General features: G+C 58.0%; 1 protein-coding gene across 1 annotated transcript in view; it reads left to right on the top strand.

Annotated features, from left to right (window-relative positions):
- Nucleotides 1-24044, top strand: part of TSPAN11 (tetraspanin 11) — a 54181-nt gene extending 30137 nt beyond the window's left edge. Inside the window, exons 3-8 of the mRNA XM_008143739.3 lie at nucleotides 4537-4728; nucleotides 16449-16523; nucleotides 17349-17453; nucleotides 18345-18503; nucleotides 18873-18959; nucleotides 23733-24044. Of these exons, the coding sequence (XP_008141961.2) occupies nucleotides 4537-4728; nucleotides 16449-16523; nucleotides 17349-17453; nucleotides 18345-18503; nucleotides 18873-18959; nucleotides 23733-23792 (678 nt within the window). The 3' untranslated portion in view covers nucleotides 23793-24044. The remainder of the gene's footprint in view (nucleotides 1-4536; nucleotides 4729-16448; nucleotides 16524-17348; nucleotides 17454-18344; nucleotides 18504-18872; nucleotides 18960-23732) is intronic.
- Nucleotides 24045-27666: the final 3622 nt, after the last annotated feature.

Below are 27666 nucleotides of genomic sequence, written 5' to 3'. Positions count from 1 at the left end.
TGTAACTTGTCCAGAGTCACACAGCCCATGGGGAGCTGGGACTCGGGCCCTGGAGGTGGCCTCTTCACCACTCTACTCTGCTATCATGGTTAGTGGGCACCTGCAGTGCTTCCGGGAAAGAAACACTCAGTTCATAGTAACTAAAGCCCAGGTGAGGAGGCAGGGAAGTAGCAGAAGACGGAGCCAAAAATCAGGCTAAGGCCGGATCTAAGGGCCTCGAGGCCATCCCGGGCTTTGGGCTTAGTGCTCCTGGTCTGGGACCTCAGGCGCTTTGTCACCGGGAATGCCTGCTGGTTCAGCACAACAAGCTGGCCCCTGGGTTGAGCAGAGGCCAGGAGGCAGATGTGGGGTGAGGGTAGGGGTGGGTGCATGCAAAACGGGGCAGTGCAGGACATGGCAGGGCTCAGTGGAGGGGTGTGGTCAGCACCTGACCATCCCTGCAGAGGAGGAAGTCCGTAGGGACCCAGGGGCTCTGGTCTGGGTGGGCGGTGGTGCTGTTAATGCGACTGCCCAGGGGAGGAGGAGCGTAGATGACAAGTGTGGTTGTCAATGGTGAACACACATCCTGCCCGAACCCTTGCCAGTCCAGTGTGGTGCTTGCACCAAGAAGGTGCCCAGCAGACACTTCCATGAGTGAGCTGCGGACCCCCTGTGCCTCCCCTCGCATGGAGGCAGACAGCTCTCCTCCCAGGGGCTCCTGACCCCTGCACCGCCCCACCAGTCCTTTCCCCGTCCCAGCACAGAAACCTTTCAGGATCCTGACAAAGAAAAGTCCTGCAGTTACTCTACACTCTCCGCCTGCTTTTTTCCTGTCTGCTGCCTGGTGTCTATCAGGACTCTGGCTCATCCTTCTCCCATACGACATGAGCAACGTTTTGGCAATGTTCCTTTTCTATAAATGGAGGTTCCTAAAATTGCATGGCATGGGTGACCTGCCCTGCCTCCCTGGCCTGCCTGTGTCCTCTTTGGTAAGAAGGCCAGCCTCACCCTCTGCAGGGTATCCTAGCTAATTGGCTATGGGCTCTGGTTTTGAAAATATAGTTAATATTCCACAGAAAATCAACCCAGTTTCTGTAGAGTCTGATACTGTTGAATCAACTCTATGCAAATAGCTGTTGAAATAGCTCTTTGGGGTCAGGTCTCTCCTCACCCACTCTGTCCTCCTCTCATCAGGCTCCCCCCACCCCCCGCCACTGCTTGTTCTGCTGACGGGGCCCTCTCTGCACAGTGGGTGAAAGCCATGAGCCCCTGGTCCAGAAGCATCTTGCTGGGGGTGTATTGGCAGAAGGTTGTTCCCCCGGTAAGTAATAGGGACATTTACCCCCATGGCAGGGACCTCGCAGTCATCTCATCCAGCGCCACCATTTCACAGATTAAGAAACCGAGGATTAGAGAGGAGAAGCGTCTGGCACACAGTCACGTGGTTAGTGAGGGGCACAGCCAGAGCGGCACCCAGGCCTGCTGACTTCTACCCTCCCAAGACCTTCTGGTGACCCATTCTGACAGTTACCAACTTTTACTTTTCCTGTCCAGAGGAAAGGCTTTTTTCTAAAGAGTTGACTGAGTCCCAGGCAGGAAACCCCTGGACTTGAACTCCTCTTGCTCCTGATGGCAAATACCACTTGGTATTCCCTGCAGACACTAACTTCTTCACCAGATGTGACGCCCCAGCGGAGGGGAGGGATCCCCAATGACTCACTCACTTCCTAATTTCTTCTGACCCTTCCGCCACCCTGGCTGACCTGCAGGCTCTGCCCGTTGGCAGACTCCAGCCCTCTCTGTGACTGGCAAGCTGTGGGAGAGAGCAGCCCTCCCGTGGTGCGATCAGTACTGCTCTTCTCCTGGGGCTGCACTTCTCAGAGTCCCCCACTCCTTCCTGGGGATCCACGGATTTCTTTTCCTTTCTTGCATGATTTGATTTTCATCCCTTTGGACTGAAAATTCTGCTCCTCGTTACCTCACCTTCTACACCAAAGCTCCTACCAAAGCAAACGCCCTAACACAGCCAGAACAGGATGGAGTTCAAGTCCTGGACCAATGTCAGAAGCTCTCCCAACACCTGCCCCCAGGCTAAGGGGCCCAGAGCTTCCTGGAAGCCTGTGGTCTGTGAGATTCAGCACAGCACCACCTCCTGGGGGAGAGGGGCAGGACACTGTGACCCTCCATTTAATCTGACCTCTACACAGGGAGTGGTTCTCAACTGGAACCACCTGGACACTGAATAAAATATGCATGTCCCGCTCCCAGAGATCTCACCTGGCTGGGGTGTGGCTGGGCTTTTGCAGAGCTCCCAGGTGACTGTGCGGCCAGGCTGAGAATCACTGCCTCAGAGGTGCAGGAGGCCTCACTGCATGGTACAGACTGGCTCCAGCCCCCAAATCTGAATGCGTTATTTTAAATGGATGACCATTTCTCTGGGCAAAGCATCCTAAGTTTTTTTATCATATTCTCAGTGGGCTCCATGTCCCCCGACCGATTAAGTGTCCCCAGTCCAGCCCAAATGTGCCCAGAAGGAGGTGCCAGCCCCAAAGTTCAGCTGCGGGGCTGACAAGCCTAATGGATAATGGAGTGTGCAGACTTCTATAAAGAGCCTACAGCAATTACAAAGTAGATCAACTCGATGCGGTCACGTGGACTGTTTCACGCTGCTCAGAACCTCTTCCTGGCACTATCATGTGCCTTTGATTAATAAAAAATGAGAAATGAATTATTACTTAATGCGCTGGGTTTGGTAGGCAAAAACCTCCCAAATGTAAGATCCATGGAATAAAGTCATCAAAGGGATCCTTGGTGATTATAGGTTGGGAACTACTGGTCTAATATAATACCCTTATTTGAGAGATGAAGAAACTTAGGCCCAGAGAGGTTATGGGACGATCTTTAGGTCACGCAGCTCGTTATGCAAAGTTAGGGCCCTTTCCCTTGGGATGCTGTGGGAGCAGAAAGAACATGTGCAGGACATTTTGCTGGAAACTCTCACTTAACACAATTCCGTAGACCGGACTGGGGAAATTCCTCACTGGTCATGGGGTTGTGTGGGCCAGAGATAGCGTACACTCACCGAGAATTTACAAACCTATGGTAGTCCGGGATTTCATCAAAGCTGAGATACCATCAACTGTGAGATACATCACTGCTTTCTGTCCCACTAAGAAAAAGTCCTGCCAAGTATAATTGTAAGATGCCATTAGTCCCAAGATGCATGTCCATTTTAGATATGTAAAGGCGTGAGAAAAAACGGAACTGAGGTGTCTCACATGAGCCTCTCCCGCTCCGCTCAGAGCCGCACGGCTGTGGGCTCTCCCACCTGGTTTTCTTACCTGCAGGAGGTGCTAAGGGGGGTGAAATGGCGCTTTGAAGAACACCGATGATTTAAAAAGCAGAAATTAGTAGTGGAGCAGGCGCAGCCCAATCTATGGGACCACGGACAAAGTCCTGGATCCGCCCTCAGAAGACCTGGCTTTGAATCTCAGTTCTGCAGCTTCCCACTGTTGTCGTCTTGAGCATGTTCTTATTCTCTCCAAGCCTCAGTCTCTTCCTCTGCAAAACAAAAATGTGTCCTCCCCGCCCCATCCTCACAGAGCCATTGCAGAGCTCAGTTGATGATGTGATAAGCTGAGTAATGTAGGTGCCTCTGCATACTAATTGCTAAGAACGCCCTTCCGTTTGCTCAGCTGATGCCTGTGACTCCTGAGAACAGAGAGCTGTTACTGTGGATGACAGGCAGGGTGGGTCATGCAGAGAGTCCTGGGGCTGACGGAACACCGTGCAGTCTTCACCCATCCGAGGAGGAGAACTGATTCCTAAAGGAGGCACCCAGCTCTGTTCCAGGGACCCTTGCTAAGGAGGCACCCCTGACCTGCCAGGCAGTAGTGTCCTGTCCCTGCCCCCTTCTCAGGGCTGACAGGGAATCAGAGAATTAGCAAGAAGAAAGATCTCCTGCTCAGTCCTCCAAGTCCCAGAGAGACTCCAGCTGTGGGGTACCTGTCCCTTCAGTCCTGGAGGCTGCATCCTGAGTCTTGTCCCAGCCTCTCTCCAATTGCCCCTCCTCACCAGAGGCAGGCCCTCCCGGCAATTCACTGTCCTCCGGGAGCCTCCTTTCTCCCCAGTAGTGCAGAGGTGGAAAGCCCCCCTTCCCCACCCCACTCCCCCGTGCTCCCTCCAGGGGCAAATTATAGGGATGAATGTGGACTAGAGCGCAGGAGCACTGCGGGGAGGAGGGGCACAGGGGGGCTGGGCCTGGGGAGGCAAGGGGCTCAGACACAGAGGTGGTCTCCCTCCCTCAGGGGACAGAGACTCACGGGCAATGCGGTGAGAAGCTCGGAGTGGGGAGTCACACCTGGATTCAAAATCCGCCCCTGCAACTCAGGTGTGTGGCCAGGTCCCCAGCCTCTCCACGCCTCCGTTTCCTCACCTAGAAACTGGGGCCCAACTGTCCTCCAGGCTCTTTGAAGGACTAAATGAGGTGAAGCGTGGCTCGCGGAAGGGCAGCGGTGGCCCCCAGCGGCCACCCGCTCTGACTGGGGCCTCCCGCAGGTGGGCGGGGCCGCCGTCCTGGCCGTGGGGGTGTGGACGCTGGTGGAGAAGAGCGGCTACCTCAGCGTCCTGGCCTCCAGCACCTTCGCCGCCTCCGCCTACATCCTCATCTTCGCGGGCGCCCTTGTCATGGTGACCGGCTTCCTGGGCTTCGGCGCCATCATCCGGGAGGACAGGAGCTGCCTCTCCACGGTGAGTGCGGCTGCCCGGCCCCCCTCCCGCCCAGTGCTGTGGCTGGGAGGAGGGAAACCTGGCGGGGGGCGGCCTCAGGGAGCCCAGCTGTACCCCAACCAGGCTCCTGCACTGAGAACCCCACCAAGGAGAGTGGCCCAGACTGGAACCTGAGGCCTCGGGAAGCTGGAGGCTGCGCTGCCCTTGGGGTGGCTGTTTGCCTTGTCTCCAGGGCCTTAGGGAGAAGGGCAGTCTCTGTCCCCGCACAGCTCCTGTTCCTCCTCCTCCTCCATCTCATCTCCCCCTTCCTCTTCTCCTCCTCCCCCCTCCTCCTCCTCCCCATCCTTCTCCTCCTCCTCCTCCCCCTCCTTCTCCTCCTCCTCCTCCCCATCCTTCTCCTCCTCCTCCTACTCCTCCTCCTCCCCCTCCTTCTCCTCCTCCTCCTCCCCATTCTTCTCCTCTTCCTCCTCCCCATCCTCCTCCGCCTCCTCCTCCCCAACCTTCTCCTCCTCCTGCTCCCCATCCTCCTCTGCCTCCTCTTCGTCTCTTCCTCTCCTTCCAGATTTGATCATGGTGATTTTCAAAGCTATGCAAAACTGAAAAGAATGTCATAGTGAAACTCCATGTCCCATCACTCAGACTCAGCAACACTCACCTCAGAGCCAGTCCTGTTTCACCCGTACCTGGCGCCTCCCCACCCTGACACCCCAGGCATCTGGTCATCTGTAAATATTTCAGGGTGTACTTAGAAAACTTATGGCCCTTTTTTTTAGAAAACATAATGACAATACTATGATCACACCTAAAAACAATTAACAGCGCCCTGGCCGGTGTGGCTCAGCTGGTTGGGCGTTGTCCATGCAACAATTGGTTGCCGGTTCGATTCCAGGTCAAGGGTGCACGCCTGATCCAGTGCCGCTTCATCCCCGGTAGGTGCATGCAGGAGGCTGCCAATCAGTGTTGCTCTCTCACAGCAATGTTTCTCTCTCTCTCTCCCTCTTCCTTCCTCTCTCTCTAAAAATCAACAATCTATTCTTTAAAAGAACAAAAAAATAATTTAACAGTTGTTCCTTAATATCAGAAATAACCAGTTTCAAATTTCCCCAGTTGACCCATGAACTGTTCTTTAAAAAAAAAAAAAAAGTTTGTTTGAATTAGAATCTAAATTAGTCCATGTATTAAAATTGGTCCACCTGTCTCCTGGGTCTCTGTGAGTCTCTCAGCTCCCCATCAATCAGTCTCTTTCTCCCCGGTGATTTATGTGTTGAAGGAACCAGGTCCTGTGTGCTATGGTTTCTCCCAGTCTGGCTTCTCCTGACCTGTTATTTAATGCCGTCTCCTGGTACTGGAGTCTAGAAGCCTGATCGGACTCAGGTTGGATTGTGTGGGCGAGAGCATTTCCCGGGTGGTGGTGTGGGCACCACAGGTTCCTTGACAGGCGTTCTCCGGCGCAGCTGGCTCTCCTCGCCTGGCTCAGGATGTCCAGAGAGAGGCCGGGGCGGACTGCAGGGAGCAGAAGCCAGGGGCCAGTTCAGGACCCGCCAACCCTCTAACTCCTGTGCACCTGCTGCCAGGACAGCCCCTCCCCCCCCCCCTTAATCTCCTCCTCAGGCCAAGACCAGTGTGGGCAGGGGAGGCTTCTGAACATCAGCCAGGAAGGGCAGGGCCAGCACCAATCCGAGCCTCCACGAGGAGTCAGGCTGAGCCTGGAAGGAGTCGGACAGCGGGAAGAACCCCTGAAGGTTGTGCCCTCTCTACCCTTCCTCCCCGTGCCCACAGTCTCGTGCAAGAGCGCCTCCCCTTGGCAAGCCTGAGGCTCCGTCACTGACGGCGCTCTGCTCTCTGTGCCGTGAGCACGGCCTCCCCTTCTTCACTCCCTTCTTACATGACCTGTTTGCAGGACCTGTCCACCATCTAGGCTGAGCCAGTATGAAAACAGGAGTCTCCAGCCGAGACCGGTTTGGCTCAGTGGATAGAGCGTTGGCCTGCGGACTCAAAGGTCCCGGGTTCGATTCCAGTCAAGGGCATGTACCTTGGTTGCGGGCACATCCCCAGTAGGGGGTGTGCAAGAGGCAGCTGATCGATGTTTCTAACTCTCTATCCCTCTCTCTTCCTCTCTGTAAAAAATCAATAAAATATATTTAAAAAAAAAAAAAACAGGAGTCTCCAGTCGCGGCCTGACAGGCACGCGGTCTGTTGGGGGCCCAAGCCTGTGCCCAGAGCTGCGCAGGGAAGCGTGAGACTTAAGGAGGGCCAGGGCCTCGGGCTTGCCTACAGACTGGTGCGCACCTCTCAGCCTCAGAGAGTCAGCCACTGAGGCCTTGGCAGGCCTGGGGGCCCAGGGGCTGCTGGACGGGGGTACCCTCCTTCTTCTCAGAGCCACTTCACCACTGCCTGCATCCACTTCCATCTCACTCGGAGCTGAAGATTCCCTGGTCCAACATCTCTAGCAAACACCTCAGAGAGGCACCAGCTCCCAAGTGAGGTCAGGAAAAGCGGGTGTAGGCACACATGAGTGCGCACACATGCACACAGCCCCAGGCCAGCAGGGTGGGGACATTGCTCACACACGGGAAACTCCAAGCCCAGAGTCCGCTTCCCTTGCCCCGCTCTGAGAGACCCAAAGACAGAACTGGCCCAAGGACAGGACACGGGTGAAGCAGGGGGTCCTGAGGAATCCATGGCCTGGCCCGCCAGCCCCTGAATCATCGATCACTTTATTGTTTAAAGCAAGAAGGTGGTCTAAGACCTTCCTTGGGCTAACATGAGCGGGACTTCTAAAACCCAGGCTCCCATGTAGAGGCAAGTGGTGTGGTTCGGGCAGCTTACAAGTACTCTGTGCTTCCTGGAGGTTCCTTCCTGGTCTCGTTGCATTTTTCTTCAATGTGTGTCTTAACTTTCTTTTTAAATCTTTAATCAGCTAAAGGCTGGAGGGAACTCCAGAGGAGAAGTGCCGTGAGTCTAGCTCTGTGAGCTCTATCCAAAGTGACCATCATCCCATGCACCGGAAGGTTGCAAGTTTGATTCCTGGTCAGGGTACATGCCTAGGTTTCAGGTTTGATCCCGTTGGAGCACATATGGAAGGCAACCAATCAATGTTCTCTCTCACCTCTCTCTCTGTCTCTCTCTCTCTGTCTCTCTCTCTCTCTCTCTCTCTCTCTGAAATCAATAAGTATATCCTCGGGTGATGATTTTTTAAAAAGTGGTCCCCCAAGAGAAGAGGGAAAGATGACAGATGAGGCATATGTTGAGGTGCGTCCAACTTGGACCAGGCGGAGTGAGAGGCTTAGCATCAAAAGTTCCCAAGGTAGAGCTGGTGACGCTCAGCGCTCGGGGGACAATGGCTGGGGATCCCCTTTGTTTTCTGGGCACAGGGACCGCCCGGGAGCCCATCACACGGGGACCCTTAGTGCCACTGTGTCCTGGATCGGGGGAGGGTCGCAGGAGGGGTGGACGGGATGTTTTTAAAGCGGGGAAAGCCTTTGGGTTCGCTCTTTTACTCTGGGAGTGAAATTGTGTAAGAGAATGACGCACAACTTTTCCACCCTCAAGTATTTCAGCCCTTGCAATAGTTGATGCTGGATTTAGTTTGTAACTTTTACTTCGTGCTTTAAGTTGGAACTGTCCTCTCCTGCGGAACCGGCACTGGGAGCAGAATGGTAGACCCATTAATGACAACGTTTATGCCTTAAAATATTTTAAGTCTGGCTTTTTGATATGTTTCCTTGGTAAATTTAAGAGTTTTTAAAATGTAAACCTGAAGCAATCGGACGTTTCTATTTAAACTTTGTTTGCAACTCCTCGAACGAGAAGATTGAATTTATAATTAAATACCCTATTGAGATTTTTTTTAATGAGGCAAATAAATTCTTTCTACATTGTAAAAAAAAAAAAAAAGTTCCCAAGGATCCCCCAGAGAAGGTGTCCAGTTCACACAGGCGCACCTCTGTCCTGCCAGGCCCGTCCTCCGGGCACATCTGCAGCCCCTCCCCGTCACTTTCCCGAGAAGGACATGCAAACCCTGGCTGGTGCTTAAATGATGATCAGAAACCTGCAAAGGGGAGCAGGAATGGGGTTTAAATTATTCACACCAGCTCTTCTTTTTTAGGGAAGGCTGCATGAGAACGCAGATAGATCAGGCCGGCTACGCCTAAGGCCAATGACCAGGACAGATGCCACCCTGATAAAAAAAAAACAGGGGTGGAGTGGGGATATTTTTAGGGTTCTGAATATGGGCTCTGAAAACTGCTGTATCTGAAGCCAGATGAAGATTATGATAGACGGCCCAGGCTAACCTGGGTCTTTGTCAGGAGCTCTTTTATATTTACGGGACAGATTAGTAAGTAAGAAGTTCTAGAACCAATTTCTGAAAATGAGGGGACCACAAATTGCAATACTTCCATCTAATAAATGCAGACTTAGTTCAGGGCAGTAAGGTCCTGACGAAAGGACTAGGGCTCTGGGACCGCAGGGCAGTCACACGGCCACCCCGGCCCCCTTGCATCCCCATCTTTGTAGGGGTGAGGTGTGAGGATAATGAGGAAGTACTTTAGGTCTTAGGAGACGAATCACCACATTATGTAAAGGTCGTAAAATGTGGCTATAATTACATTTACGTCTCCAGCACAGTGACCAAGCTTCTTTGGGAAGGAACCTAAACAAATAGTTACGGTATTTGTAGGCCCTTCCCCCCGGGTCCTCACCGCTCCTCAGCCGGAGACAGAAGGACACTTGCCTAAGCTCGTGGCCAGGAGCTGGCCGAGCCAGTGGGCACCCAAGGCTTGCTCCAAGGCCTTTCCTGCTGCCCCAGGCTGCCCCCCCACCCCCGGATCACGGGGGACGGGATTCACCTTCCTCATGACCCGGGGCCCATGGTTTGCCTGCCAGCTGAACACTGAAGCACTGAGGTGAGAGTGGGGGGGCGGTGACCTGGCTGCCTGCCACCAGATCCACGCAGAAGAGGCGGTCAAGCCCCGGGTGCTGGCAGAGAGGCAGACGTCAGCTCTGCTATGCGCCGCCGAGTGTTTGCACCCAGTGGGGCAAAGTTCAACTGAGTGTATGTGGGGGTATCACCCACAGGGGCTTGCTGCCTCCCCCCTCCCAACCGGGGCCCTGAGCAAGTCTCAGAGCAGGGCTGAACCAGGAGGGACAGAGAGTGTGTGTCTGTGTCTGTGTTGCAGGAAGGCAGGGGATGGTGGGCTTACGTCTCCAATCCTAGAGTTTGCTTTTCCATCCTTCAGCTTCGTTTCCTTGGCAGATTCTGGGTTCAGCCGTGTAACTGGATGGAGACAAGCTCCAGTCCCTGTCGCCTAACGAGGCACAGTGATCAGTACTGTCACCACGGAGCCTCTTGAGAGAGGGGAGCCCCAGAATAGCCGATCGGAACAGCAGGTGGTCCGTCAGCCAGTTATGGGGAAGCCCACGGGTCTCTGCAAATGTCTTTCCTTCCCAGGGACACTTCACTCCTGTTGATGTTAAAACGAACCTCACTGAACCTTATTGCACACACATTGCCCCCCCTCCCCCGCCAAGGATGGGCTGGCAGGAGGAAATGGGTCTGGGTGGGGAACCTCCCGAGGCCCACGTAGGTGCTCGGAGGTTGCTGAGGACGGGCGGTATTACTGCTCTCTCTCAAGGGCTGATGGGAGAAAAGGGCAGGTGGAGGCAAGTCATTCATCTAAAGACTCACTGCCTGCCCCGCTGTGGTGCTCCCCACCAGGGAGCCGGCGCTGGCTGCACTCCCTGCGAGAGCCGCGGGCCGCGGAGGGGGCAGGACCCACTCGGAGCTGCACATCCCCTCACGTTGGTGGGACCAGGACAGGAGTGGTAGCTGGACAGCTGTCTGGACGGCTCCTCTCGTGCCAGGTCCTGGCACTGGCTCTGGGAAGCTGTGCCTCCATCTGATGCCCAGTGCCCTGCCCCATCAGGCCGTACGTCACGCTCTCTTAGGGGAGCTTAGGATCCACTGGAAAATGAGGCCCAGGAGACACAGAGATGGTGGCCAGAGCTCACCGTTGTTACTAACGCAGCTCTACCTCTGCAGCAGAAGCCTCGGCAGCGCTTCCGCTCTGGGTGATAAAAGGACAGGCCTCTGCACCTCGCCGAGAACTGCCTCCCGCAGCTCATTGCATGGTGGCGAGCAGAGAATATGGCATCCTGAGGACAGGCTGTCCCCGAGGAGGGCAGGAGGCCTCCTGCCAAACAGATAAGAGGAGCAGCGAGCAAGGAAGGGGGAGAAGTAGGAGTCCCTGTTGGGAAGCAGGAGGCCCGGTGAGAGGACCTGACACTGTCCTGACACTGCACAGACACATGGAGCAGCGGCACCAGGACATTCTTCCCGTCTAAGCAACACATTGTATGCAGAAGGCCCAGAGAGGGTAAGTGGTTCACCCAGGGTCACACAGCATCTTCAGAGAGGAAAGCTGGGCCCAGACTCCCAGGCCAGGGCGCCTGGTGTGACATCACTCTTTTCTCTGACCAGCACCATTCTGGGTTCAAGATCCGCCTCTCTCAGGCTGCAGGAAATGTACTTTATCATTGCCCGCCTGAAGCAGCAAGTTTTCCATACACAGCAGTGTTTACAGCTGGTTAATTTCCACCACCTCCTCTTCAACTGTCAGCAACTCATACACCATGTTACACTGATGAGGCTGCCTAGTCCATCGACCTCCACAAGCATTTCCAGAATTTCCCGCTCTGCTGGGCACAAGACAGGACCAGAAGGGACTAAAACCTGTTCTTGGCTTGGAGTGTAGAGAGGAAGGCAAACGCCTGTATTAAAAGACAAAGGGCCGTTTGGGGGTTAAATTCCTGTTTGAACTTGGTCCGAGCGCTTACCTCTCTGAGCCCTGGGACTTTTCCTAACCTCAGGCGAGGTAGTAATTTCCCCTGCCAGCCTTCCCTTTCCTCCTGTAACCAACCTGTCACCATCACCACGCCCATCCTGGGGTCCCTGCCACGTCCTTTGTCCTACCCTGGCCCGTGCTCATCCCTCCTGTTCCAGGCATGTGCACAGGTGCCTGCAGGCCGCACCACGTCTCTCCACAGGCCAGCAGGCCCCTCTAGGCCCTTCCAGGGGGCTCGTAGGAGACAGCAATAGCTCACTCCCCCCGTGCCCATGCCCACTGGGCAGCAGCAGCCTCCGAGCCCCCTGGGCTGTGCACCCCCTGGGGAGTCTGGTGACCATCCCTCAGCCAGCTGGCCAGGCCCTGCTGTCCTCTCTGGAACCTGCTCTCTCAGCCCCGTCAGTCTGGACTCTCAGCAGTGCCGGCGTGATGTCCAGGGGACACCGGTCTCTGGCTTCTGGTTCTGAAACCGTGTTCTCCTCCCGAACCCTCACAGTGTGACCTTTGCACCCCAACCCTTTGGCTGGGACTTTGGACAGCCTCGGATGCATTCTCCTGATGTCTCTTGAATAGCTCCTGCCTCTCTGTGGCCTGGTTTGCTCCTCCCCTGCCCTCTTCCAATGTCCCCACTCAGTCAACCAGCCTTCCTTGCCCAGCCTGGTCCTCTTCTCTGCTCCCAACCTTTTGGGCCAGAACGGGATATTTTAGCATCAGCCATTAGCCAGAGCATTCCCTAAAGTCTTCCCATAGAACAGCCCCAGGAGAGGTGGCTGAACCCCAGCATTCAGCATGGCTGGGGCTGGAGGGCCCGGGCTATGAGCCCTTGGCTGGGGCCAGGGCGGGTGGAGGTCACCTTCATCCTGCCAGCAGTGACATCTTGTTGCAGGAATGGCTTGAGGCTCCCAAATCCACATCCTCTCTTCTCTGCACAAACAGGCCAGGCAGCTGCACCTCTGAGCCCTGGCTGCCTCCAGCCCGTGGTTAATTGCCAGAAAATAATGAGCCCTGAGGTCATTGCCGCTTAAACAGCTGGCTCCATCTCTTCCCGTTTGGCCTGGGTGGTTTTGAGCTCCCTGCCCTCCCTCGCCTGCGCTGTAATCCTCTCACACACAGTCAAGCGGGGAGCCTCCAGCTGTGCTCTCCCCGCCACTGCCTGGCAGCATCTCGATTCTCCTCTCTCCCTGCTGCCTCGCTGCCCTGAGACCACGCTGTGCCTCTCCCCCCACCCGCCTGGACACCCTGCCTCCATTTTCTGACGGTGGCTTGGAGCCCTTCTGTAACGGGGACAGAGGAGGCACGCTTAGCGGAGCTCCCTTCTTTGTGGCAGAATCAGTCCAATGGGGAAAGTCCCAAGTCCAGGTGTATAAAGTTCTTGAAACTTACCTCGAGCGTGGTGCCAGCCGGTGCCGAGCTGCCCTGTGTCATGGCCCCGGTGACAGAACCGCACCTGGGCTTAGCCTGTCCCGTGCAGCGACGGAGGTCCCTAGTCCCTCTGAAGACTCGGTTCTAATTCGTCCCGTAACGTCACCGCGAGAAACATCACCGCAGGCTTCCGGCAGAGCCTCTCCGTCAGGAGCGCCGCTTTGGCTGGGAAAGTGCTGTGCCGCCCCAGCTTCGTTCTGGATCTGGATTTTGTTTCAGGAAATATCCAACTTCCAGTTCAAACGGTTCCATTAACGAATTAAAGGAAAACCCCTTTTGGTGAATGGCACAGGGGAGGTGGCTGCGTCCCACTCTGTGCCCACCAATCTGGCTCCTCCTATGTTTGGGGTCCAGTTGGGCATCGTTTGAAGTGGCACCATTCTCATCGAGGGCTCTGGGGGCAGAAGCTACAAGAGCGTCCCTTGGAATTCTCGCTCTGCTTTCTGTCCGGCCAAGACTCAGGCGGCCCCTTCTGGAAGGCCGGGGGCAGCCCTGAGAGCAGGGCCAGGCCCGGCACAGGGGGCGCTGGGGTGGAGGGGGTAGGCTCACACCCATGCACGGGGCCTGCGGAGACAGAACAAGATGCAGGTCAGAGTGTCCATAGTCCCGGGAGCGGGCCAGCGTGAGGCCCGCCAGTCAGATCGGGTCCAAGGGTGTCAGCAGTGAGGCCACAGCCAGGAACCCCTGGCTCAGGGAGGGCTTTGGGGCCTTGCGGAGCTGAGGTTGGTGGCTAACAGCTGCAGAGCACAGATGCGGCCGGGGCAGCGAACCCAGGTGGGGGGAGTGGGGATGAATTTGGAGCCAGCAGGGAGGTGCAGCCGTGTCTGAGAGGAGCTCCGGGTCAGGCACATCCCCAAGGCCCTGGAGTGCATGCATTAGTGGGGACACCCTCCTGGGTGGGAGTCAGCGCAGCCACACACTGTCCAGTGGGCTGGGCAGCTCCCAGGAGGCCAACCACCTGGCCTGGGCGGCCGTGCCTGCCGCCGGCTGACGAGTGCGGCTCACCTCGTGCTGCCGCCATGAGCTCTGGAGCAGGAAGTAGGTCAGATCACCGTGAAGCAGAACTCCCCTCCCATCGGCTCCTCCTAGGGGTCAGCAGGGCAGGAGGGGCTACCCACGGGCTCAGCCCCACCGGCAGGGCCCTGCGTGTGGCCCTGGAGGTTGCACCTTGTACAAGGAACCAGGGGAGGCTGACATCAGCTCGCCCAGCTCACTGAGCCACGTTTTTCTCATTGGAGCGCATTTTTCTAATTCACACCAAGGTGTCAGAGGTCACCCGTCCAGAGCCAGCAAGTGGCAGAGCCTGGACTCAAAGCCAAGTCAGCTGACATCCCACCACCATCCTCCAGTTTTCAGGCCTGTGTCAGGCGCCCAGGCTGCTCAGGCAGAGAGGACCCAGCCACAGACCTCTTGTCAGCTTCCTGCTCATTCGGACAGCATTCAGTACCCCCCGAGGGCCCAGGCACACACAGCCCCCTTCGTCTGAAGCCCTCCCCATGGCGGGAAGAGTCCATGGGGCCCAGGGAAGATGCCCCCTTGGAACCTGCCTCTGCCCTCCCCACTCGAGACCTCATCTGGGGGCCAGGAGCTTGGGATCCCTGTGCAGTCAGCCTGAGCCTCCATCCAGAGCCTGCACAGGGCACCTAGGCTGGTGCCCCACCCTCCTCCACACCCTCACCCAGCGGGGACCGGGCCTGGGCCTGGGCCTGGGGAGGGACGGGCAGAGCTGAGACAAGCAGGCCCGGGCCCTTCCTGGTGCAGCGTAGAGCCGGGGCAGGAAGGGAGGGCCCAGGACAGTGATGGGCAGGCCTGGCACCAGTACTGAGACCGTAGGTTTCCCTGCTCACTCGGTGCTGGAAGACGATGAGCTCAATCCAATGGCTGAGGGAGAAGCGGCTGATTCACTTCACTTGAAAGCAAGCCTGCTCTTGGGTCAAAGTTCTTTGTCCGTGAAATGTGCTCTCCCCTGTGTTGCTTCAGTCCTGCCCTTGCCAGGCCCCCTGCGGGGCTCTGGGAGTCCGTGGGCAAGGCCTACGGGCCCGGGGGCTGAAACTGCCTCTGACATGGCCAGACAGCCCCTGCCCTTCTGCTATCCCCGCCCTGTCCACTCTTGGGAGCCCATGCCAGCTGTCTCCTTGCCCTCAGACCCTCCTGCCCACTTTCCTGCCATACCTGATGAACCCTGGCATTTCAGAGCTCACCCACAGATGGGCAGTGCCTGGAGGGAGGAAGAGGCATCACCAACTGTGCCCCGGAGTAGGGGCTGTGCTCGCCCAGAAGGGGCAACAGTACCCCCTCTTCTTCCTCCTCTGCCCCCACGTCTTTCCTTCTTCCCTACCTGTACCTGCACCATCCCCCTCACCCTGTCCCCTCACAGTCACGTGGGCCTGACATGCATTTCTGACCTGTTGGCTCCTTTAAGAACATACCGGGATCCAGCAGTGTCCCGAGCCTTCCTGGTGGTAACAGCAGGTGGGGTGGGGGCAGGATGAGGCCCATCACAGCCCAGAGCACGGCCAGGACACCAGCCAGCAGCGTCAGCCGGGCTGTGAAGCGTGCAGAGCAGCTGAGCGGGTGCAGTCGGGCAGTGGTGAGGGAATTTAGAACCTGCAGTGCCCTTCCCGGCTCCCTGCCTGTGCTTTTCCTGAGCCTTGGTTGCTGCAGCCCCTACACTCCAGCCATGTCCCTGAACTCAAACACCCTATGCTTCTGGCCGAAACCGGTTTGGCTCAGTGGATAGAGCGTCAGCCTGCGGACTGAAGGGTCCCAGGTTCGATTCCGGTCAAGGGCATGTACCTTGGTTGCAGGCACATCCCCATTAGGGGGTGTGCAGGAGGCAGCTGATCGATGTTTCTCTCTCATCGGTGTTTCTAGCTCTCTATCCCTCTCCCTTCCTCTCTGTAAAAAATCAATAAAATAAACACCCTATGCTTCTGCTCTCCCCTCTGCCTGGCATGCACTTCCCTCCTTCTTCACCTGGCAAATGCTCACGCATCCTGAGAGATGCCACTCAGGTGTCACCTCCTCCAGGAAGCCTTCTCTGACTGCTCTCCCAGAGTTTCCAGGGCTTGCCCCATAATAGCACTTAAAACACATCATTATGATCACTTACTATCTATCCCCCTACCACCAATAAGTTTGAAGGCAATAACTGTCTTACTGATGATGCCTGGCATATAGTAGGCATTTAATAAGTATTGGATGTGTGGGCGGATTAACAAGCTGCCAGCAGACCAGTGAGTGAAGAGGTGAGTGGAGGGAGAACTCTGTGCCAGCAGCCAGCAGCCAGCAGCCAGCAGAGGAGGGTATGCCCAGAGCTGCTGGGAAGAGAGGAAGATGGTCTGGGGGTGGGGGTCCCTGGCAGGTGCCCCACCTCCCTCACTACTTTAGGAAAGCATTTTCATGGAGGCCCTGAAGCACCATCCGCTCCCCAGGCCCGTTCCCAGGGTGACCGTCTTCTCCCCTCGCCCCTAGTATTTCTGCCTGTTGCTGGTGATCTTCCTCGTGGAGCTGGTGGCGGGGGTCCTGGCCCACGTGTACTACCAGAGGGTGAGTGGAAGGTCTTCCTTCTACGTTGCCCACAGCGCCCCGGGAGGCCACGCGTGGGGGAGGGCGCAGGGTGCTGGGGAAGCTGAGGCACCGGGCGCTCGGGTGGTCCTGTCTCCCAGGCCCCAACACTCTTCGGCACATCTGGGTCCTGCTTCTTGTCCGGGTCCCAGGAACCCTCGCCTCCATCTGTGGATGCGGACGTCTTCAACATGGGAGCCAGGAGGGGACGCTTCCCTGGGGGGGGGGGGGGGGGGGCTGGTTCCTCTCCCCTCCTAAGGAGAAGTCAGACATCCGAGGGGAAAGAAAGGCCTGGCCCAGGGCCACATGCCAGACTATGAAGACAGCCCCGGCCTCGCCTGCCTGCGAGGACAAGGAGGAAGGGGCCAGTCAGGTCCGCCCCCACCGCGTGCCCTCTGAATCAGGCTTCAAGGTCACGACCAGACTGATATTCAGCTGGTAGGGACAGTGACCATTCTGGTTGTTTCAAGCCAGCACCTATAGGAGCACTGGGTGCCCACGGGATCTCATGATCAAAATGAAATTCAGCCGGTATTTAAAAGCAGCCCTGTGCCTCGGAGCTGTCTCCTCCCGCACCTGCCCCTCAGCTCCTCCCACCACACCTCCGCCCTTACGTTAGGGCCCCAGCTTTTGCAACATCGTCTCATAACTCTGTCTGCTGGGGGCCAAGGGTCCCCTTCCGCTGGGCGGGAAAGCCCCACCCTGTACCGCTGGAAGAACAGAGTGGTGTAGAGAAGCTAGTGGTTAGGCGCAGGCCTGGGGACCGGGTGGGGTGCTCTGCTCACCTACCTCCCCTCCACCCTCCAGCTGAGCAATGAACTGAAGCAGCACGTGACCCGGACGCTGTCGGAGAACTACGGGCAGCCTGGAGCCACGGAGATCACCACCTCGGTCGACCGTCTGCAGCAGGACGTAAGCCCCCAACAGGGTTGGGTCCTCTCTGTCCCTTCCGTCCGTGTGCCCGGGCCAGTTCCTTACCTCTGCCACCTCCTCTGGACAACAAGCAATGATAAGCTTTGACAAACTCGAGTGTGAGCCCAGTGCCGAGCGTCACTCCCGGCACAGAGCAGGTGTCTAACAAACACCTGTTAACTAGACTGAATGCACCTCCCGCCCCACCCGCACCTCTCACACCAGAGACCACCTCAAATAGCCATGTTCTGTGGCCCATGTAGGGACTCTAAGGTCAGTCCCCAAACCAGAAGGGCGAGAAATAACCAGTCTCCTGTTTTTTAATCACCTTGATCCGGGCGGGCACATCCCTGCCCCGGGAGGTGCAGAAGAGGCAGGGCCCAGGTCGCACTCACACCAGCCCCTCTGGTCACTGCTGAGCTGCCTGCCCCGTGGCCTCTGGGAGACCTTCTGTGTCCCTGCAGGACTCAGGGCTCTGAGGCCTCAAAGCCTGAATGGGGGCCTGGAACCTGTAACAAGGCTGGGTCCCTGGCCCTGGGTTCTGCCTCCCTGCGTGACCAGAAAACTACCTCTGGTGGGTGTGGCCCCACACTCTCAGGACCCACCTGCCTCTACCTCCCTGCCCATCTTCTCACATACCCTCCCGGCCCCCCGGCACCAGCATAATCTTCTTGAAGGTCTTGGGTGATGTTTAAGGCAGCACACACAGGTAGACTGCAGGCAGATTTTGCCTGAAATGAGACCAGCCCCCACTCCAAACAGGGGAAGGGGAGAATCCCAGGGAGAAGAAAGGGGCTGGTTACTACTCGAATAATGCTCCTGCTCCCTGGAGCCGAGCTGCTGGAGGGGCCTGTGCGTCTCCTCACCTCCAGGCTCTGCCTCTCTCTGCAGTTCAAGTGCTGCGGAAGCAACAGCTCTGCCGACTGGCAGCACAGCGCCTACATCCTGTCCCGGGAGGCCGAGGGCCGCCGGGTGCCCGACAGCTGCTGCAAGACGGTGGTGGCGCGCTGCGGCCAGAGGGCCCACCCCTCCAACATCTACAAGGTGGAGGTGAGCACCTATCTCCAGCTGGGGCCTGCAGAGGGCCCAGCTGGCCATCCAGGGGCCCCCAAAGGGCAGGCTCAGGGCAAACAGGTGGGGGGAGCAGGGCCCACTTAATTATTGGCCAGCAATCAGCAGTGCTGGGCCTTCAAAGGACCACACAAAGCAGGGGACGCACACCTGCTACTGAGAGATTCCGGGACATCATGGCCTACCCTGGGTCACCCAAAAGCCTGTGGGCAATTGGAAGGCTGGACCAGGCCCTTTAAGTCTCGGGCCTTTCCTCAGCCAGGTGGGTACAGCACCCGGCCTGCCCTTCCCTCCCCATCCTCACCCACTTCTGGGTCAAGGTGAGTGTGACCTGTTGTTACCTTATAGGGAGGCTGCATCACCAAACTGGAACAGTTCCTGGCCAACCACCTGCTGCTCATGGGAGCGGTGGGCATCGGGGTGGCCTGCCTGCAGGTGAGTGAGGAGGGGGGCCGTAGAAGAGCTCTGAACGCCCTCCCGCGGGCTGTGATCCCAGACCACTGACCCTTTGCACACGCACACTCTGCCCTGCCTTCCTCTCCCCTTCCCTTTGCAGCCAAAGTTGAGTCACATGGTCACTCTCTTCCCCAGAGACAGAAAGGAAAATGCCTGGGGCCGGGGGGCCAACTTGAACTTGTAAGGAACAGAGACCTGAGAGGAGTGTGAGTGTGGGCTCAGGTATGTGCATGCACCCCTGTATGTGTGTGCACGTGCAGGTGTGTGTGCAGCCTGCTGTGTCTGTGTGGGCCCTAGGTGTGTCCGCATGCATCATGGTGGGGGTTGGAAGCATGTATATGTGTTTAGGTGTGCTAGTGCACGTGTATGCGTGTGTGCGTGTGTGTGTGTGTGTGTGTGTGCATGACATGCTCTCATTCCTCTGGGTATGTGCGTGTGCACACCTGTGGATATGTGCTCCCTGTGTACACCCAGCTCTCTGCTCTGAGCATGAGCCATGCTCTTTGCTCTGGGTCACCACTCCACCCTCCCCCAGCTGCCATCCCGGGAGTTAGTGTTACTCTCATGGGTCATTCTAGTCACAAGTCAAGATCAGAGGAGTCAGGAGTGGCACCCCCAGAGGCAAGGGCAGGCTCAGCGAGCAAGGGCCCTGCGTGCCCACCTCACCTGACACTCCTGCTTCAGCCCAGCCGGTTCTGGAGGGAGCTAAGTCCTGTCCCACCTTCCTGGGCCCGGTCTATAAGCACCGTCTAGGGGAGAGCAGTGGCTGCCTGTCAGAGGACCTGGGTCCAATCCTGCCTCTGCTTCTGTGCGACCTTGAGCAGTAACTTCCTGGCACCCCAATGTCATCCTCAAACTATGGATCGTTTCCCCAACTGCGTGAGGGCCAGATAAGAACAAGGTGACAGGTGTGACGGCAGCAGCACCTGGCACAGGTGAGGGCCTCCATAAGTGGAAACTCGGTGGACTTCAGAGTGGCTCAGATCCTTTCTCTTGTCTGATCCCCACAACCTGAAACCCAGGCCAGGCGAGTAGCAGTGTCCTCCCCATTTTACAGACCAGGAAGTTGAGACCCAGGGAGGGGACTTACCGAGGGTCTCCTCCTGAACTGCCACCCAGGTCTCCGTGGGCCTTCGCTTTCCCAAACTCCCTCCCAACACAGTTCCATGGAAAGAGAAGCAGGATGGGCGTGAGGCTAGGGAGCCTCAGTGTGGGTTCCTCCCAGGTCACGGCTGCTGGCCCGCGTCAGCCTGAGAGCCAGAGGGTCCAGCTGCAGCCTCACCTGCTGGGCCTGGCCCTCTGGAGGGAGACCGGACAACCTAGAGCTGATTATTCATCTCTGAACCCTGGTTCCTCATCTGTGATGTGGGGCTAATTATAGCTGTTTCGTGACCAGTGAGGATCAGCAGTATATATGTAACCACATGGCTCACTGCCGGGCAGGTAGCAGGTGCTCAGGACACGGTCCCCATCCTTGTTTTTATCACTTCCATGCAGCACATTTTTATTTCTCCCAGAAGCCCTGATTGTTTCCTGGCCAGAGCAGCTTGCCTCTTCACCTCCACTCAGGAGCAGGCCCAGGGAGCCCCAGGGGGCAGTCACATGGCCCCTCGTGTACTTCCCAGGGCAGGCCTTCTGCCCCACATCCTGGACCCCAGGGGAGTTGCCATGGGGTCTGGGGAAGAGGCTGCTCTGCACTCAGCTCCTGAATCAGCTGTGGTTTCTGGAAACCTGCTATTTGCCTCAGGTATCGAGGGGACCTGCTCTGCATGGACGCTGACCAGGCCGGGGCCACACTCTGTCCATTTCTTTCTGACCTGTCTGACCTAAGAGCCTGGAGAAGCTGAAGATGGGGCAGTGAAGCCATGGGCAGTGAGGGGCTACCAGTGCCCAGAGCCTAAGGTGGCCAAGTGCGCCTGTAGGAGTGATGCCCAGGAGGCCAGGTGGGCAGGGTGCCTGCAGGCCCACAGGTGCCTCCTCCCCCCTCACCCCCACCATGAAAAGTCTCGGTCCAGCTCACTGTGGAACTACTCCTAGAGTCCTCCAGAGAGAGCTTCTCCGGGCCACCACCAGGGACGCCAAGCCCTTGTGTAGTCTCTCCCCTCCATTCCTCTGAGGCTGGCCCTGCAGCAGCCAAGCCTCAGGTTACAGCTCCCTCTGCTGGCCAGTGCTGGAACTAAGCTCCCCAAGTCCAGGTCAGCTGCCAGCCTTGAAGAAGGGCTCGCACCAGGCCTGTTCCCAGGTTTGCAGTCATCCTCCCGCTGGAGCAGGCACCAGGCACCTTCCCACACATGCCCAGCGTGGCACTAGGAAGACCCTCAAGACTCAGGATCAACAAGGCCAAGATGATGTCATAATGCTTCCCTGGTCGAGACTGGAGGAAATTTAGCTTGAAGTCAGAGGTTTTCCTATTGATCGAGGAGGATTTGAGGCTCAGAGAGGGCTGTAACTGTACCCAAGGCCACACGGTTCCAAATGGAAGTTAGCCCACTCCTACTCCCACCCCAACATTCCCACACGGCAAGATAGGAACATGTTGCAGGGCCCAGAAAACTCACAAGACAGAGATTGGAATCTGCTGGGCATTAAGGGGAGCCGAGGCTTCCTGGGACCTCCTGGCCCTTCCTTGATGCTCTTGATGACCGCCAGGTGCCGGCTCAGAAACCTCGAAAGAAGCTGAAAGCATCCGGGCTTCTCTGTTAAAAGCCCCATGTGTGCCACGTGCTGCATCCAGGCCGCTGTCAGAAGGGGGTGCCATATCCCACACAGGCTGGGCCCAGGCAGGCTGTCATCTGCCTCCTCCCGCTCCCGCGGTCGACGTGTGTGTTTTCTCTGCTCGCCCGGGTCTGCCGCTGAGTGTCTGTGCGGATGTCTGCATGTCCCCGGCCAGGAAGGAGACACTGAGCTCACTCAGGGATCTGAAAGCTCAGCCCATTACTCTTCTGCACGAATCAGGGTGGGGTGTGTGTGTGTGTGTGTGTGTGTGTGTGTGTGTGTGTGTTGTGTGTGCGCGCGCATGCATTGGTGAGATTGTGGCCCGCACACCTCCATCCTCACTGTGCCTTCCCTGGGAGGCACCCTGGGAGCACACATCTCATCAAGAGTGAGCATGCTGGGAGCTCAGCCCTCCCGTCTCCCCCGGCATGAGGTGTAGGAGAGGCAGCCGTGAGTCTCTGCTGGTCTACCTACTCCCTCCGGCTTCCCCCTTAGCAGGGATGAGAAAGATTCAGATAACCACAGGGCAGTCATGCTGCCTGACACCTGGGTGGAATGGCTGTGACATCCATCTGCTAAAAGCCAGTGGGAGACAAAGCAACCTCTTACGCTGCCTTTCAGCTTGTGGCTCCGAGTACTTGGTGGATTAGCTCTGCTCTTGCACAGAGTCTGGACCAGGGGTCCTCAAACTTTTTAAACAGGGGGCCAGTTCGCTGTCCCTCAGACCGTTGGAAGGCCGGACTATAGTTTAAAAAAAACTATGAACAAATTCCTGTGCACACTGCACATATCTTATTTTGAAGTGAAAAAAACAAAACGGCAAAAACACCCTCATGTGGCCCGCGGGCCGTAGTTTGAGGACGCCTGGTCTGGAGGCTGAGGGCTGTGTTCACAGGGCCCCACCAGCCTCCCACATCGGGATGGAGAGGAGGGAGGAGGGGGAAGAAGAGGGGGCATCCTTCACTACCTCCTTACGCCAGCCTTGCAAAGAGAGACCGAGTGCCTACCAGCCCGTAGGAGTCCGCACCTGCCTGTCCTCCCGTTGGCCAGCAGCTATTGGAAAGTTTAGGGAAGGTGGGGCCTTGTTCCTATATTTGGGGAAGTGCACCTTGGGCAGTACCCACAGGGTGGTCATGGGGCTGGTCATAGCTCATCTAGAAACTCCCAGAAAGTCCCCACCCCTGTGTCCACCCCTAGCAGTGCCCCTCCCCCACCGGTGGAGTCAGGATCCAACGGCATCATTGTCAGGAGCATGATCACAGTCGTGGCCTCCCTGGTCCAAATATCCTCGTCTTGTCCCTGAGTATCCTTGGGTGGGAGGAGGAGAGGAAGGGGAGAGAGGAAGAAGGAGGCAAAGGAAAGCAGGGGAATAAGGGTCCTCAATAGGGTGGAGACAGGAAAGTGAGACCAGGAAAAGGTGACTTCCCAGCACCTTCCCAGGTGCTCTGGGCCGATGCTCTAGCCCCTTCTTGCTCAGCTAGTGGGTGTGATGGGGGCCTGTCAGGCAGGCTCCTCGGGCCTCATTTGGTGCCACGTTCCACGCTGACTTACAGATGAGCTGGTGACAGCTCTGGGTGCCCCTCCCAGAGCCTCGGTTTCCCCAGTGGCTTCTGTCCATCAGACAAAACCCACTGTGGTGGCTGGTTTTGCTCTGGTCAGAGCAGCAATGCAGACAGAGAAAGGCTGCTCGGGTAGCAGTCAGCTGCTCCTGGCGAAGCTGGGCTGCAGACCAGGCGAGGACTGAGCTCATTCGCTAGTAGTGCAGAACCTCGCCCCCTCGCCCCCACATCGAGGTCCCTGGGTGATTCATTCCCATTAACGCGTGAGAAGTACTGCTCTCGCAGAGTAGTTCTCCGAGCGTGTTCCCTGGGAGCTTGTCAGAATCGCAGAATCTCAGTACCCCCCTCCCCCACCTCCCGCGTGGGAACCTGCCCTTCATGGAGGCCCCAGCTGCGCACTCGGTGCGGGAAGCCGCGCTCTGGGCACTGCCGGCCGTACCGCGGTGGGGTCCTGACCTCTGCTCTCTCCACCTGGCAGACCTGCGGAATGGTTCTCACCTGCTGCTTGCACCGGAGGCTCCAGCTGCATGTTCACTAACGGCCCATCGTGTCCCCCTCCAACCGCCCCCCACAAGGACAGGGGTCCAAATCCCATCTGCCAGACCTGCGGAGCCAGCATAGCTCATCTAGAAACTCCCAGAAAGTCCCCACCCCCGGTGTCCACCCCTTCAGACCCACCAAGCGCCCAAGACCACGGTTCCTGCGGTTCCCACCTGACCGGGACCCTCCACTTCTGAGTGCTCACTGCCAGCCCAGGCGGGGACGGGCCCTGCCAGGGACAGACAGAAGGCTCCCAAGGACCACAGGAAGGTGAGAGAGTTGGACTCTCTGCTCCCTCCCAGCTCCTGAAACTACATTGAAGGACTATAAACCTTGACCCCTCTGGACCGGGCATTCAGCGTGACCCCCACCGGTGCTGAGCAGCCCTCCTCTCGCCTCTGCCTAGGTTTGGGGGCTTTGCTCTGGCCTCCCGGAAATGCATCATGGCGGGCAGTTAGGGTTATCTCTGCCCCCAGAAGGCCCAGGCCTCTGATCTGCCCACCCCAAGGCCTTCTCATGTGAGAGGAGTGTGTCCCCATGGCCTCGCTCCTTCCTGCAGGGCCTGGGAGTGGAGAGCATGAGGTGAGGCAGCCGGGAGTGGGTGTGGGCAGTGATAAATGGTGGGGCTTCGGGCAGGGAGCGAGGGGGCTGTGGGTGTGGAGGAGGCGGGGAGTTGGCCATGCCAGCACATGGCGCAGCAGGAGCCTGCGCCGCCTGGAGGCCTTCCCCAGGAGAGGAGCCCTGGGAGAGAGGCCCCGAGCCCCAGCCTCTGGGAATCTGCCCCCCAGGAATCTCCTGTGTAGGGCCTGATTCTCAGAACTGCCAGGGTTTTAAACCTTGGGCAGTTAATGTGGGCGAGTGTAAAACTCCTCCTGATTGGACCCAATCACAGAGCCTGAACCGTTGGAGCCACTGAAAAGGTAAAGCTCCAAGTCGAGGGGTGCTCTGCCCTGAACCTCACTTGTCCCGTGTCACGCTCCCTGACCACGAGGCCTCACTCTGCTCCCGGAGTGAGCAGTCCCTTCCTCGGGTTCTGCCTCGCTGTCTGAATTGGGCAGAGGATCTTCAGAAAGAACTTCCCGATGCTGAGGGAGAACTGAAAGCAAAGCCTAGAAAATGCAGTGCAGATGCTGGCAGTTTCCCTACGACAGCCACAGGGACCCCCCTCCCCGCCCCCAGTGGCTGTGACGCGGTGCTCTAACAGGAAAAGACCCCACACCCGCTTCCACACCTCCCGGGCCCTGCTCTTCCCGGGTCCTGGGGACCCTCTTCCCATCCCACCCATGAGAGGTGGGCCCTTGTTATGCTGAAACCAAGGCCAAGAAAGGTCACCTCCTGCCTCCCCACTGGGTCCAGTCCCCAGTGTGACTAGCTCAGCTCTGGCTGAGCCGGGTCAGTCCTGGGTGAAGGGTGTTCTCTCTCCCATACACGGGTCACTGCTGTCCCCAACACAGCCCTCAACTGTGCAGAAACTGCACACCCTCAGAGCACATTGCCTCCCTGCCTCCCTGCCTCCCGGCCTCCCGGCCTCCCTGCCTCCCGGCCTCCCTGCCTCCCTGCCTCCCGGCCTCCCTGCCTCCCTGCCTCACGCCTCCCGGCCTCCGGGGCTGGTGGGGACCCTGGCTGGCTTAGCTCCTCCACCCAGAGGGCCTTGAGGTGACTGAGGAAAATTCATTAGGAGGGAGACCAGCTTTGCTAGCAACCCCAGACCACATCGAGGACAAAAGAAACGGTGGTGTGGTCATCTTTGCTGCCCTCCAGCTTCCCGGGACTCACGCAGATAAATAAAAGGTGACGGTGAGTCCAAGCTCTTTGCAGGGACAGAAGTCAGACCGACAGGCTCACCAAGTGAGGCCGAGAGAGCGCGTGCTGGTCCTGCCCAGGGCCGAGGGAGGCGCGGTGGGAGGGGTGCTGCGGCCTCAGCGGTGCGGGCCCCCAGTATTCCCAAATTAATACTTTCCTAAGTCTCTTTCATTTGTGTGCGGCCTTCTCCAGAACCCGAACCCTGAACCTGAACCCTGAACCACGCGGGACGTGAAAGGGGTTCCCACATCTGCCCTCCTGGGCACCCACATCTGTACCTCCCTTCACTTTCCTGAGGTGCCCCAGCCTGTGGAGATGGGGACGGGGTGCCAGGCCTTGTCACTGGGGAGACCCGGAGAGCTGACTGCCTGGCCCACCTCCTGTGCTGACGAGGCAGAGGCGGGGGAGCTGCGGCCCCTGCGCTGGGCCTCATCTTGTGAGCCTCATCTTGTGCCCGGCTGGGCCAAGCCTCAGAGGGGCAGAGCGGCCCAGAACTTTTGGGAACTGGGACCTCCTCGTTCATGCCAACGGCCTGGGAGATGAGGCACGGTGCAGGAAACTGAGGCCCAGGGTATGGCAGGATCCCCGAGGGGCACGCCGAAGGCTGGAGTCAGAGCTGGGGTGCCGGTCCCGCCTGTGAGCATGCAGATCTGCGCCAGGATGGCTCCCCCAGGTCCCTGCTCTGAGACCGGCAGGGCCCTGAGTTCCCGGAGAGAGAAGGGGTGCCTGTTGAGAGCCATGGCAGTCCTGTGGGGGCAACAGGTGCCGGCACACAGGTCCAGAAAAGAAGCCAGCACACCCACACCCTGACCTCCCCAAGCAGCCCTTCCCTCCCTCAGCTCACGGGCAGCCCCTCCCAGAGGGAGTAGTGCACCCCAACTCCCTGGATGACCTCTGTTTGGGGAGACAGGAGTGTAACGTCCTTTAGTTTCTCCCTCCCCCTCCCAGCTCCAGGAGCTCCTCAGGCATAGCCATGCGGGGAGGGGGGGGGGGAGGGGGGGAGGGTGTCCAGGGCCTTTATTTACTGAAGGCCTACTGTGTGCTTAGAATGTGTTAGTCACGTAGACACACCATCTCTTAGGGACCAAGGTAAGAGGGTATATTCCCCCCACTCTACAGAGTCAGCAGCAGTGGCTGTTGTCACGCCACCCCTCTTCCCAGAGCCCCCAGTTCTCCATCCTAATATATAAAAACCCAGGGTCCGTAACATCCAAAACGACCTAAGGCTCCACCGAACGCCAGGCTAGGGAGCTGAGGGAGCGGGAGCTGATCAATCAGTGGCAGCGGTGACTGGCGAGCGGCTGAAAGGCAGACCTCTTGGTCCCTCCTCCCAGCCCTCAGACTCCAATCAATCGGTGGCGGAGGAGGGGCCGAACTGGGGACTGGCTCCCTTAGCAGTCCTCCAGGTTCAGTCTCAAGAGGACAGGCCAGGCACCCACGGACCAGCGCTGCCGGCATGATCCCGACAGCGCTGCTGGCCTCCTGGAACTTGGCCTCGGGCACTGCGGCCGCTTCCCCTCCCTAGACGCTCCACAAGGTCACTCAAGCCCGCCCAGCTCCGGACTAAGTGTGAGCACTGCACACGGAAGAAATATAGTAAAAAAAATAAAAACCGATGACCAAGGGCTCGCCTCCACGAGCTCACGGGAGCCTCCGAGCACTGGGCACCCCGACTATTTTAGGGGCTTCAGGTGAGCGGGGGACGCAGAGGGGTCAGGAAACCTCCCTGGAGGTCAGGCCATAGGTCTGATCGCGGATCCATCCGTCCTGCCGTCTGCCAACAGCCGCCTCCGCGGAGAATGGGGGAACAAAGGGAGGGGGCGGTTCTGCAAACCCCAGAGGGAATCCAGGGTCCCAGGTACCCTGCCCCGCCCGCGGACGCTGCGGCTATGAGGGCACTGCGGCAGCCAACCAGCCTGATCCGCCCCGGCCCCCTCAAACACAGGGAGCACCCCTGCTGAGGGGAGACGCCCACCAGGCACACAGAAGGTCTACAGAAGGCGCTCAGCGAGGAGCCCCCACGGGTTGTGTTTGCACCTTCATGCTGCCCCCCCCCGCCCCCCACCGCA

The sequence above is a fragment of the Eptesicus fuscus genome, chromosome 7 (genome assembly GCF_027574615.1).
Source record: "Eptesicus fuscus isolate TK198812 chromosome 7, DD_ASM_mEF_20220401, whole genome shotgun sequence".
Lineage (NCBI taxonomy): Eukaryota > Metazoa > Chordata > Mammalia > Chiroptera > Vespertilionidae > Eptesicus > Eptesicus fuscus.
This window is presented reverse-complemented; position numbering and strand designations above follow the sequence as displayed.